Source organism: Schistocerca gregaria, chromosome 6 (assembly GCF_023897955.1).
Source record: "Schistocerca gregaria isolate iqSchGreg1 chromosome 6, iqSchGreg1.2, whole genome shotgun sequence".
Taxonomy (NCBI): Eukaryota; Metazoa; Arthropoda; class Insecta; order Orthoptera; family Acrididae; genus Schistocerca; species Schistocerca gregaria.
This window is the reverse complement of record NC_064925.1, coordinates 435,844,183-435,858,779: the sequence shown is the minus strand read 5'-3', so window position 1 is coordinate 435,858,779 and position 14,597 is coordinate 435,844,183. Positions and strand designations below refer to the sequence as shown.

General features: G+C 36.0%; 1 protein-coding gene across 1 annotated transcript in view; it reads right to left on the bottom strand.

Moving 5' to 3' along the window:
- Positions 1-9,471, bottom strand: part of LOC126278292 (ATPase family AAA domain-containing protein 2-like) — a 115,495-nt gene extending 106,024 nt beyond the window's left edge. The window contains exons 1-3 of the mRNA XM_049978303.1: positions 9,215-9,471; positions 5,043-5,254; positions 4,809-4,957 (exon numbers count right to left, since the gene is read on the bottom strand). Of these exons, the coding sequence (XP_049834260.1) occupies positions 4,809-4,957; positions 5,043-5,196 (303 nt within the window). The 5' untranslated portion in view covers positions 5,197-5,254; positions 9,215-9,471. The remainder of the gene's footprint in view (positions 1-4,808; positions 4,958-5,042; positions 5,255-9,214) is intronic.
- Positions 9,472-14,597: the final 5,126 nt, after the last annotated feature.

Sequence of the window (14,597 nt, the reverse complement as noted above, 5' to 3'; positions counted from 1 at the left end):
TTTCGGTAAAAATTAAAAATTTTTGGCGAACAAAAAGGTAGTCTGCTGTGCGTCTGAGGCATGGATGAGTGCAAGTAACATTAGTTTGAGAAGAGTGAACTAAATTCATACCTTTTGAGTGCTCACAATTCAAAGATGGACAGATTGCAGAAGACACCTCCCAAATGCATAAAGTCTGTTATCCCAAATACTACATCAAAATACGCGATTCAGAAGTCCATTCAGAAAACTGTTGATGAGTTTAAATGAGTTTTTGTGTTTCTTAAGCAGAAAACCTTTACTTTAAGCAAACTTGCTGAAATACAAGTAAATTTAAAAAAAGACTGACTGAAATTAAAAAAATGATGTGCCAGCCAGATGGAACTACTTACTAAACGTTGAAAAGATTTACCTTAAATAAAGATCCCATAATTTCTTACCTCACTATTTTAGGTGGAAAATTGATCACCTTAAACTTAAAAGACACAGACTGGTATATAATGTAATAAGCTTCACAGATCTTGAAAGTTTTTGATGAGGTAACCAAAGAGGTGCCCTCACAGAAAACAGTCTCAGTTTCAATAATGAAAATCTTGCCAAGATTAATGGAATGGCAGCTCAAACCTTTTAAAGGCAAAAATAAAGAATATACTCAAGAAACAAAGTCAATGGTTGATAATTTATTTAAAAGGTTGTCAGAGTGGTTTGGTGTTATATCCAGCAATGAAATGATTAGTCAGGCAACATTACTGGACCCCCAATTCAAAGGCAAGGATTTTCAGATGGCAAAACATTTCAGGCCTGCTACATGAAGGCTCTTGCAGAAATGAAAACATTGGTTGTTCAATAAGGAAAAACAGAGCTCATGTCTCAACTAGTTACCACCATTACGCACGAGACTTCTTCAGCCTGGTAGGAGTTCAATCAAAATATTTGTCACCTTCTAGCAAGTCACAACCCAGAAAATGCAATAATTGTCAAATTGGACAAATATTTGTGCAGGGATATTTGCCTAGAAACAGTAATTCCTTAAACTGGTGGGAAACAAAAAAAAATGCTGTGTCCAATACTCTCTCAATTGTTTCTAAAAGTATTTATTATGTGTCACAGCAATATCAGTAGCCTGTGAACAAATATTTTCAAAAACAGGACAAATATGCACTGAGAAGAAAAAGAGACTCTCATCAACTAAAATGGGTCAAATTTTATTCACAAATGACAATAATGATTAATTTCTCTTTTATGGGATCAGATATGATAATACTGACTGTAAATGATAAAGGCGATACACTTCAATTACATTTGTGTTGATTGTTATATTGTGCTTTTTTTCAATAAAAATATCAAAGTATAACAAGAATCAGTCTTCATTCATACAGATTTTCCACTTGATGAAAAATATTTAATATTTTGTTGTAATATTTACAACTATTGCTGTGGACAAAACTTAAAACTTTTGTATCTGAAAATTACTAGCGACATAACACAAAATTATTGCTTCTCTTCATGTTTTCTTTCAAAATAGGGCCAAATCAGATAAGAATACAGGTTTAGCGACCTAAATTAAAGAGGTGGTGTACCTTCCTTTTACTTATTTTTGTGACTGAATGGTGAGTGACCAGTTATGAAAAAGAACTAGTTTATTCCACTGAGTCATCAGATCTGATCTAATCTCTGAAAAGAACAGTTTTGTCCATTTCTAGTCCACATTGGATATGGCATGCTGCACGGAACCACTTTCCTTGATTTTGTGTGTGTAGCACATCAAGTGTGGATGCAACTTAACACTAAAAAAATTGTTATCCAAATCAAAATGACAAGCACGTGTTGTGGTCAATAACAATGCAGAATAAAATGTAAAATACAGGGTGTTTCAAAAATGACCGGTATATTTGAAACGGCAATACAAACTAAACGAGCAGCGATAGAAATACACCGTTTGTTGCAACAAACTTGGGACAACAGTACATTTTCAGGCAGACAAACTTTCGAAATTACAGTAGTTACAATTGTCAACAACAGATGGCGCTGCGGTCTGGGAAACTCTATAGTACGATATTTTCCACATATCCACCATGCGTAGCAATAATACGGCTTAGTCTCTGAATGAAATTACCCGAAACCTTTGACAACGTGTCTGGCGGAATGGCTTCACATGCAGATGAGATGTACTGCTTCAGCTGTTCAATTGTTTCTGGATTCTGGCGGTACACCTGGTCTTTCAAGTGTCTCCACAGAAAGAAGTCACAGGGGTTCATGTCTGGCGAATAGGGAGGCCAATCCACGCTGCCTCCTGTATGTTTCGGATAGCCCAAAGCAATCACACGATCATTGAAATATTCATTCAGGAAATTAAAGACGTCGGCCGTGCGATGTGGCCGGGCACCATCTTGCATAAACCACGAGGTGTTCGCAGTGTCATCTAAGGCAGTTTGTACCGCCACAAATTCACGAAGAATGTCCAGATAGCGTGATGCAATAATCGTTTTGGATCTGAAAAATGGGCCAATGATTCCTTTGGAAGAAATGGCAGCCCAGACCAGTACTTTTTGAGGATGCAGGGACGATGGGACTGCAACATGGGGCTTTTCGGTTCCCCATATGCTCCAGTTCTCTTTATTGACGAAGCCGTCCAGGTAAAAATAAGCTTCGTCAGTAAACCAAATGCTGCCCACATGCATATTGCCGTCATCAATCCTGTGCACTATATCGTTAGCAAATGTCTCTCATGCAGCAATGGTAGCGGCGCTGAGGGGTTGCCGCATTTGAATTTTGTATGGATAGAGGTGTAAACTCTGGCGCATGAGACGATACGTGGACGTTGGCGTCATTTGGACCGCAGCTGCAACACGGCAAACGGAAACCCGAGGTCGCTGTTGGATCACCTGCTGCACTAGCTGCACGTTGCCCTCTGTGGTTGCCGTATGCGGTCGCCCTACCTTTCCAGCACATTCATCCTTCACGTTCCCAGCCCGTTGAAATTTTTCAAACAGATCCTTTATTGTATCGCTTTTCGGTCGTTTGGTTACATTAAACCCCCGTTGAAAACTTCGTCTTGTTGCAACAACACTGTGTTCTAGGCGGTGGAATTCCAACACCAGAAAAATTCTCTGTTCTAAGGAATAAACCATGTTGTCCACAGCACACTTGCACGTTGTGAACAGCACACACTTACAGCAGAAAGACGACGTACAGAATCGCGCACCCACAGACTGCGTTGTCTTCTATATATTTCACATCACTTGCAGCGCCATCTGTTGTTGAAAATTGTAACTACTGTAATTTTGAAAGTTTATCCGCCTGAAAATGTACTGTTGTCCCAAGCATATTGCAACAAACGGTTTATTTCTATCACTGCTCGTTTAGTTTTTATTGCCGTTTCAAATATACCGGTCATTTTTGAAACACCCTGTATCTCATGCTTTATGTACTCAGCTCCTTGTTTTGATGAGAAGAAAGCTGGAAATCAGAATGTAAGGAAGTGGAAAGACACATTCATTGGCCACAAAAAATCCAGATCAGGTTTAATTGCTACCTCCATAACAGAAATAGGACATACTAATAGACACAACAACAACAACGACAATAGTAATTTGCCACATGTATTAAGATAGCTTGTGAAGTACAATTGTAGTGGTGAATGTGGTAATAATATATAGTGAGACTGTAGTGTCATCGAAAGATCGACAGGTAAACATTGCATTTTTTGGATCCATTTACACCTCTGACGTATCTCTTCAAAGTAATCAAGTAAAGACCTCAATGATTGTTCACTTACATTTGGAAAGACATGATTCATCATGTAGTACTGTCATAAAGATGCTAAATTGTTCAGAATGTATTTGCAAATGTGGAATTTTTTCATCAATGCATAAGAAAGATGGCAAATGGTCAAATGAAGGTGAGAAACTGAAGAAGATGTAACGCCCATTATGTCTATACAGTCCATGAAAATGGAGTTATAGCTCAAAAACACATTGGACAGTAACTATAAAATAAAACTATTGTGAGAGAAGATAGAATATTAATAAATATATCCCTAACCTGGAAGTTACAGTCACAGTGATTTGTGACTCTAATATTAACAACAGAATTACAGATCTCGTGTCGGTGCACTACTGTCTCATTCTGGCTCAGTAGTGAGTAACCCTGTCCAAAAAGAGTGTGCTTGAACAAGCCTTTTTTTATATACCAGCACCACATTGAACCTCTTTGCAGTTGTGCAGAGTGGCATGGTTTTCTGTCCATACTAGATATGACATTCTGTAGTGAAACCCTTCCCTTGGTTTTGTGTTGTACGTCCATTGCATATGCAATTTAATGCTTAAAAAATTAATCTGATGAAAGAGGAAGTGGTATTCAAATAAAATGATAAGCACACGCTGTGGTCAGCAATAATGTAGAACAAAATGTAAAGTATCACAAGCTTTATATACTCATCTTGTTGTTTTGAGACAAAAGATGGAAAGCAGAATATGTGGGGGTGGAAAGACACACCCATTGGCCACTAAAAACCCAGCTCAAGAGAAATTGCAACCTCCATAACTGAAATAGGAGGATGTCCTTTAGTAATTTACCACTCATCTTATGGTAGCTTGGGAAGTACGAATGTAGAGATGAATGCAGTAAGAATATATAGTGAGACTAAAATAAATGTAGGCTGTTTCCCAAGTATAATTAACTTAAGGTCCCTAAAGTTATGAAATATATTAAATATAATTTACAAGAACTTTTAGCAGTGTACAGCACATATCTGCCAAAATAATGCCATACAAAAGTATTAAAAGACCGGGCAAAAATTTCTTGAGTATGTGACAAAGTTTGCTTACATTTTTGAACAGCTCCCTTATTTTTCTCTCAGATTCACCAAGCCACATGGTGAGGCACTCTGCTCCATTCTGATGGAAAAAGGACACCTTCTTCCTATTTCTTTTGCATTCATTGGCTAAAGCTGCTGCAGTCAGAGTCTTTCCTGTTCCTGAACAATGAAGAAAAAATGATGAAGAGCTAAGATCTAATATCATATTAAACATATTAGAGATACTACTACATTTGAATGTTACCTGGCGGACCATGGAACAAAACTCCTCGTGGAGGTTTAACATGAAATCTTTTAAATATATTTTGGTTCCTCCAGGGGAGCAAGATGGCATCCTTCAAGTACTGTATATTTTCCTCTAATCCTCCAATAGAGTTAAAATTAACATTGTCCATCATCTGAGCTGTCTAAAGACAGGGCAGGCTGTAAGAGGATATTGCCTGATGACTTCATGAACTGTAATGAAAACAATGGTATTACTTCCCAACAAGAAAGCAGAAAAGAACAAAGGTACATAGGTTAGAACTTAAAGTCATCAGAGAAGATGGAGCATTTGGAGTACTAACTCTACTGGACAAGGATGAGAAAGGGACACTGGCCACGGCCTTGCTGTATGATCTACCCCTGTTTTCATCTTAAATTATTGAAGGATATCAGGGAAAACCTAAATACGAATCACTGGATGGAAATTTGAACTTTTCTATTCATAAACACTACTTGACAGAGAGCCAATTAATGTTTATAATAACTTTGCAAAAACAGACATAATGTCTTATGGGATAACAGCAATCAGCAATTTTATAATGTTACTTAAAAACCGTCTTGATTGCAATTTTTTTTTTTTTAAATTCATATGACCAGTTTCGGTTCATTCAGAACCATCTTCAGACCTGTAAAAATAATGATACTGATTTACTATTTCACGGAAGCAAATCTTTTTCATCCTATCTAATCAACAACAAATGTACCAGAGCGTACCCGATATTTCAGTTACAGGAGTAACCTGTCCAAAGCCAGCAATTTTCACATGCTACGTCACATAAAATTGGTTGGCAGAGTGCACATCATTTATATTAATTATAACACTATTACCGGCAGGTGGCATCTGGTACATTTGTTACATTCCATTTGCACATACTGTATTCAGTAGATCTTTTTTTTCATTAAAAATACTTAATTAAAATATGTAGATGTCAAGGTTAAAATCTGTACTTGTCAGCATTAAAAAGCAGTAAAATTATCATTTTTATACCATCTAAAATACATAGGGCGATTTATATATCTATGGTGATGGTGTGAACTTGTTTTCCTCTACGGTCTGCTTCCGTAGTTCCCGCCATTTCGGTGTTGTGCCGCGGTCTGCTCAGTCGTCTGATGTCCATTGCCGCAGGCAAGAGGGCCATACAGGAGGTGCACAACACCGAAATGGCGGGAACTACGGAAGCAGACCGTAGAGGAAAACAAGTTCACACCATCACCATAGATAAATAAATCGCCCTATGTATTTTAGATGGTATAAAAATGATAATTTTACTGGTTTTTAGTGCTGACAAGTACAGATTTTAATCTTGACATCTGCATATTTTAATTAAGTATTTTTAATTAAAAAAAAGATCTACTGAATACAGTATGTGCAAATGGAATGTAACAAATGTACCAGACGCCACCTGTCGGTAATAGTGTTATAATTAATATAAATGACGTGCACTCTGCCAACCAATTTTATGTGATATACCATGTGAAAATTGCTGGATTTGGACGGGTTACTCCTGTAACTGAAATATCAGGTACGCTCTGGTACATTTGATGTTGATTAGATGGATGAAAAAGATTTGCTTCTGTGAAATAGTAAATTAGTATCATTATTTTTACAGATCTGAAGATGGCTCTGTATGAACCGAAACCGGTCATATGAATAAAAAAAAGAATTTGCAATCAAGACGGTTTTTAAGTAACAGTTTATAATAACAATAACAATAGCAGTGTTAGCAATAGTTTCAATTACAGAAAAATGTAAGTTGCTAAAATATTTAAATATTTTTAAGGATTCTCTGTGTCCATCTGTCCAAATTTAACACATCATCAAGACTATGGCATATGTATAACTATTTTATTAAGGACACATCAGCTTTAAACAAAATTAAATGGAAATTAAGCAAGTCATATATGTAGTGGCATGCAGTATCACAATCATGAGATAATAAGTTGTGGAGTATGAATATGTGCTTTGTGTTTTTCTTGTACTCAGTATATTGATATTTTTTACTGGGGTTGTTGCCTAAAAAAGTAACTTCTGCGTAAGAAATAAAACAGGGAAATTTATGTATATGTAGGGGAACTTTTTTGGGAGTAATTACAACTAAATGCTTTACTGCACATTATCATGTTTTAAAGCTGTTGCCTTGTGCATAAACTTATATCACTGTCAGTGCATGAAAATTTGTGTGTCTGGTGTTCATTCACTTAGTCATTCATTCACATGTTCCATAGACCCCATCAACAAGAAGAACCTTTACAGGGAGGTGGACTATGTCAAGATATACATTAATGAATGATGAAGAAATCATAGAAACTTAATCTGCATGATGTATTAACAATAAAGTATCACTATATTATAGCATGTTAGTCATGTTTATGTGAGCACAATTTAATCAAGTAGATTGGAAAGAAAATTGCTACTTTCAAAAAAAGATGCCGTCTCTCTGTTATGCTTGATATATGCTATTTATCTGTTACTGGAAGCTTCATAAGTACTTGATTAAAAGTGGTATTTTACAAAGAAAATACTTACCTATATCTGTAAATGCTGAGTCCTATTTACAGTACATTACTAATTTTTATGCAGATTTATAATGAATATTGCTATTTGTCATGTAACTAACAGAACTTTTCAAAGCATGAATCTATATATTCTGATAATTTGTGTGCAGAGTGGCTAATAAGACATACTTGCAGTTTTCTTTTGAATTCATGAGAATTTCCAATTTTTTGCTTTATATTAGACAGGGGCTTGTTGATTATCTTCCCACCAGTGCACATAACCTCAACATGAATTTGCATTGTGATTGCGTAATTCCCAATTCAGAGGAGACTGATTTTTATTGTCAGCAACAACAACCATTATGAAGTCAATGTACTGGAAGTGAATGTAAGCACTCACATATTCTTAAAAAGGTTTCTGCTAGATGCATGTTGATTTACATTGTGCAATATTCTTCATTCTCACTTTTGTTGGATAAACACTTTCTTCACTTTAAATACACTGCCTTAGAAGTAATTCCAAAAGATAACAACAAGTGAAAAACATGAAAAGTTAGCCAACACTTTCTTCAAATCAACACAATGATGTTATTAAGAACAAAACTCACCGAACTGAACTACTTGATTAGATTATCTACATGTTACCTCAATTTCAAACAACTGAAAATCTGGGATGGAAGAACAATATGGACTAGGACAGAATGATACTCACTACACTGAAGACATATAGAGTAGCAGACAAGCAATTTTAAGGAAACATTTAAGAGTAGACTAAACTATGAGACAAATTCCTTTATCAGATTTAGAAAAACACACACACACACACTCTCTTGGAGATGACAGTGGCCGTGTTTGTGAGATGTGCATATATGAATGTGTATGTGTGTTTTTCTATTGTTCTGTAAATTCTGTTTCAGTGTTTGATTAGAAAGTCGCTCGGTTGTTCCCGAAGGTTATTTGTAAATAAGATGATACTGAGATAATTCCATTCAATATCAGAACACCAAGACAACTCCATTTCATTCAAACAGTGCCCAGTGTAGAGGGTTCAGTTTTTTGGTGATTTAATTGGCATGAAACCAACTCTCTTTACAAATGTGCATCCATACTTTTGAATTTTGAGTCGACAAATATGCATGTTGAGAATATGCATTATGTAAATGGTCTAACTGGTTGCAAATAAAAAAATACTGAAAGGGTGACATGTTAATACACATGAGAAACAACAAAGTATCACTATAAAATGAACCTGCCTTGATTACTCTAAGATTCTTCAATATACAGATAAATATTTTTTAAAAAATTAAAAGGAGAGTCACATATCAAATTAAATGCTCTGTAGTGTTTTGTGCTCTCCTGTACAATATGTCTATCGAAAATGTGAAATTTGGTACAGCTAATGTCTCCAAGATGAAATCCACAAACTTTACTGTGGAGATGATAATGACCAGTTCAGTTTCAGTATTTCATTAAAGGTTATGGATGTATGTCAGGCACATTACAATTCTACACCATGTGAATTGGACACTTAAAACATTGTTAATTAGTGGTAAGAAATTGTCCTATGTGAGATAATATTGAACAGACATATCTGGTTATTTAGTTCTCACTATCATGTAGTAAACATGTAACTACCACTAGCAAATCTAAACGTACCTTTCCATTACAATACGAATCCTCTTACTTAACTTCAATTTTGAAACTATGGGGAAATTATGCGAAAGCTGCAATTAATACAGCTGTGATGCATACAGAATGCAAATTGGAAATTAACATAAACTGCGTTGGTGCACTAAATAAATTTTGTTATGTATAATATCAGGTGAAAGTGTCAGGAGGCTACATCACAGATCCAAAGAATAAACAATCTGAAGTGGCTCAGAATTTACACAGATTAATGGAATACCAAGTATTATTTTTTTGTTTATTTATTGTGACTTTTGGCATGAGGGTCACACAGTCAAGGAGTACAAAGTAAGATAAAAACTGTATAGGTTAATGAATAGTGGTGCTGAACTAGTCTTTAAGCAAATAATAAAAACGGAAAATATGACAGCTATGTAAGTAATATGTCAAAGTATACTGAAATTTCTCTAATATGTGATAGAAAATTTATTAAGTTAACTTGTGATTGTAGTCATTAGTAAAGTTTCTTGAACATGATGTATATATCGGCACTGTTAAAGATTAGAAATTGCGGGACAATCGCAAAACAGGTTTCACTTGTTATGAAGGGAATGTTGTGAACAAAAAAACCTAAATCTTTGGCTGTATTGCTATATTGCAGATCAGTCTGTTCCCACAACTATCGTAACAGACTTTTGTAAGCTACCCAGTTCATGGTATACACCAGGAATATGCAAAAAGCATATTATTTTATCTCAAAAATATATTCGCTTGATTGTTGGTAATGATGTGCATGAAATGAAATGAAGTGTGAGTATGAAACCCACTGCCAGCATACAGCCAATTCCTCTCAGATAGTACCAGCATCTATGGGCATATCGAAACCAACAGCATCGCAAACCCACATTGCATGAAAGACTGCAGATAGGCTCGGCATTTAATATGGAATATTTACACAGTCTGGCGATTAAAAAGTGCTGAACATCTCTCTTCAGCTTGTCAAATATAAAAAATGAAAATTTCTTTCACCACCAGGGTTAAAAGTAGGTACCTCTGGAACAAGCAACATTGCAGTACCATGTGTATGTGACCATGTTTCTGGAGGCAGGTTATCAACATTTGTGAATGTCACAATGAAGATACACTCACAGTTCAGAATTTCATATGTCTATTACCATTTTATAGATATTGTGTCACACTTAATATTATCATGGTTATCAATAGTATAATCTCTGGAACATAGTATAGATCAAATAATTTTGTCTCATAAGTCATGTACAAAGACAGTTGTTGGAGTGTGAAATGAAAAAGGGAAAAAACTATAACAAACATATGTCATTTGCACTGCATAGATTCATGCAGTTATAAACTGCCACATTAGAAATTTTTATCCAATTCATATTTCTTTATTTTCTCCCCCCTCTACTTCACTGGCTAGGTGTGTCAAAATTAGTGTTAAAATGATTTTCCTTCTATAACAGGAATAAGTCTGGAGTTCAGAGGGCTTTGTATGACAGGTCATTAGGACCTGAGCAAAATTTGGACTGGAAATACTGTTCTGGCATTCTCTTGAACAGATTGGATGATATCACAAGAAACCTAAATCTGAAATCTAGTTCCTCAACCATTGTACCACCTTAGTTGTTGGTTGAGTCAAAAGGAATACCATAAGCAGTATAGCATGAAAGCTAACTTATAAAAAAGAATCTCTACAAGAACCATTAGGTTGATGCATAAGTTCATAGTGTTTTTGTTTTGCACGTTTTTATTGTGGTTGCTATGGATTTATTTATTGACTGTCACTTTTTATTTGCAGTTCACTTTTGGTATTTGAGTGTATGTATTGTCATTTCATCATTTGGAGGTAGTGGGTGAAGCTATGTACACTAGAAAATAAGAGTGCCAAGTGGAGAAATCGGAACAATTTCCAATATATTCTTCTGTTTGATTTCAATAGGTAGGTGACAGCACAGGAGGCAGGCAGAAACATTTGAACTGTGTATGGGGATAATGCCCTCGGACAGAGCATGGTAAAAAAATGGTTTTCTCACTTTGAGGAGGATTTTTTGACATTAGTGACCCACCATACACAGGAAGACCTTTGTGTTTTGACAAAGATCATTTAAACACATTAACCCATAATGATACATACCAGAGTGCTCGAGGAGGAGGAGATTAGTGTTTAACGTCCCGTCGACAACGAGGTCATTAGAGACAGAGTGCAAGCTCGGGTGAGGGAAGGATGGGGAACGAAATTTGCTGTGCCCTTTCAAAGGAACGATCCCGGCATTTGCCACAAGTGATTTAGGGAACTCATGGAAAACCTAAATCAGGATGGCTGGAGCCGGGATTGAACCGTCGTCCTCCCGAATACGAGTCCACAGAGTGCTCAAGAACTGGCAAATGCGATGAACTGTGATCACTCCACCATCACATGACATTTACAAGCAATGGGGAAGATTTAAAAATTGGGTGTATGGGTACCACATGCTCTAAACCAAAATCACAAATATCAGTATGTGGCCATATGTGCATCTCTGCTTGCTCGTTATCAATTAGCTCAGAGCAATACTGACCATTACTATCTTGTATCAATACTGGTAATGAGAAATGGCATCTTTATGCTAACATAAGGAAAAGAAAGGAATGGTTGACTCCAAACAAAGTAGCAACTCCCTGTGTGAAGGCCTACGCGCATCTACAAAAGGTAACCTTATGCATCTGGTGAAACAGTGATGGCGTGATGTGCTTATGAATTGCTTCCCCAAGGCATAAGCATCACTGCTGACATTTACTGTCAACAACAGAGATATCTTACAGATGCAATCCAAGAACAACAGACAGGAAGATTGCATGAAGTGACACTACTCCACAATAATGCCCGCTCACATTCTGCTAGACACAAAAAACTTTATACAGGAGTTGAGTTGGGATGTCATTCCCCACCCACCTTATTCACCTGATCTCGCACCCTCAGATTTTCACCTTTATGGCTCTCTATCAAATAACCTTAAAGGAAATTCCTTTCAGGATGGAAATGCGCTCCGAATGTGGCTCAACATGTTCTTCACCTCAAAACCACCTGATTCCTACAGTCACGGAATCAAGAAGTTATTCCAGCATTGGCAGACTGTTGTAAATAACAAAGGAGAAAACATTACTGTTGACTAAATCTCCACTATGTGTATCTGTTGTGTTTAGTAAACTTATACAAAAATTTTATGTACTTATTCACCAAACCAATATATAGCATTTGAGAAAAGTGTTGACGCCTTTGTTACACTGGAGAATATTCATAATAGAAAAGTTCTCATGCTGGTACATGTTTTAATAGATGTGAAGATATGTCAAATATGATACTACACATGGAAATAATAATGTGTGCAAATAATGTGAAATTTCATTTCACAAAATGGCAAACTGGATACTCCTAATTCTGCTCTAGGATCTTATTTAATGCTGACAAATAAGATTATTTGCTTATTGGATACTAAGCAAAATGTCCAACTTCTATAGACGTTCTGTAGAAACTAAAAGCAAATATATAACTAGTAAACACAAAAGCTGCTAAAAAAATCAATCAATAGTTCATTTATAATTCTGTTACCATTTCCTATTGGCCCATTGTAAAAACAGCCACACTATAGTAAACCATTAGCAGTCACTATCCATACTTTTTATTTGAGAATGATCATTATACTTCAATTAAAATAATTTTGTGATTGCAGTGGTAGGGGCCAGGTAGTCAACTGTAGCTCTTTCTTGGGTTCCATACTTCCAGTTTGTTGATGTTTTTCTAGGCACCTGAATAGCCTTGGCATTTAAGGCAGGTTACATGGCACGAAGGGAGGAGATTAGCCAATAATGCACTTCTGCACCAATGACATCTGCCAATCATAATGTTGTTTTATTTGAGCTGTTACAAGCTGTCTGCTAACATGAATGACCACAGCCAAGATGTTATAATCTTAAATTCCATTGAACATGCTGCACACAGTACATATCAATCACTTTAAAGGCTCCCTTATGTCTCTCCAAACGCCCTTACACTCCATCTGTCCTCCCTGTCTTCTCTTCTGCTTACTTCTGTATGCTCTTCCTTGCTCATACCTTTTCACATACCCAGCTACACCAGCTCTTTCCTTTCCCTCTGTACCCATCTGCCGTTGTAACTATGTCATCACAGCTGCAAAACTGTGCATTTTTGGGTGTCTATGAGAAATTTGACATTTAGCCTGTTAGAGAAGAAAGTATGCTGTTGGCTTGCTAACACCAATGCTAAACTTGTTTCCCGCCACACACCAGAAACAGAGCAGTAGACATAGGACACATTGTTACCACACTGTTATCCAATAGTACAGCATGGATATGAGCATCAGTGACCTTTGTTTTTTCTTTGCTTCCACTGTGAAACTGTATTTTTGAGTGTCCTGTATTTGTCTGTGTTGTTGTAAACTAGCATTTTGTATTATTACTGTGTTAGTAGCAATAAGGTACATTTGAACGCACATCATAAAGAAGATCATCCAAGAACACTTCCACTGGCTTCAAAGATTCGTCTTCTAATTTTAGATGTTGAAAGAGTATGAGACAGAACTGCATCATTTAACAAGGGTTTGGGAGGGAGACCCAAGGGAGGAATATTAGAATTATAAACAATGCCACCCACAGAAAAGTTTTCCAGAAATGGATTTCTCACCCCACTTAAATTCAAGCCTCTGAGTTTCTCTAGTTGACAAAGGAGCAGGAATTTCAAATCGATAGCTTTCATGGTCCCAGTGTAGTGTTGTTTCCTGGAATTCCATGTACAACATGAGACATCTGTTTCACTTAAGATACTTTTGACTTGCTAGAAATATTGACAATCTGTTTTCACTTTGACAACTAGTCATTATAGCCTCATACAACTAGGAAAAGCATGTTATCATAAGTTTCTTAAGCAACAAAATGCTAGTGCCAAATTCATTTTTTCAAATGAAACTATTCAGAATTTTGGTTCTGTTATTTTTTGAGCATATTACATGAGGTCCTACATTGTCAGCTAAAAATCTCTGTAGATCTAAAACAAATTTGCAAATTAATAAAAATAAATAGTTCATAAACAGCATTGTAAAATTATTTTACTAATATACCTGGATTTAAGTATCCTTTGATTCTACTGTACTTCATTCAAGTAAAAAGTAATGAAGTATCTCCTGTTGCAGTAAATTATTTCATTATTGAAAAGAGCGTAAAATCATGGGTGGTGCTCATTCACGTACTATAAGAACTTCTAGAAAGCTTAAATTTAAACATACATATAATACAATACAGTTTCTTCTTAGACCTCTGTTATACTACTGAACTATTTATATTTTGTCTCTGTAGATCATTTTATTGCCTGTCCATGCATCACACAATATATATTCAGCCA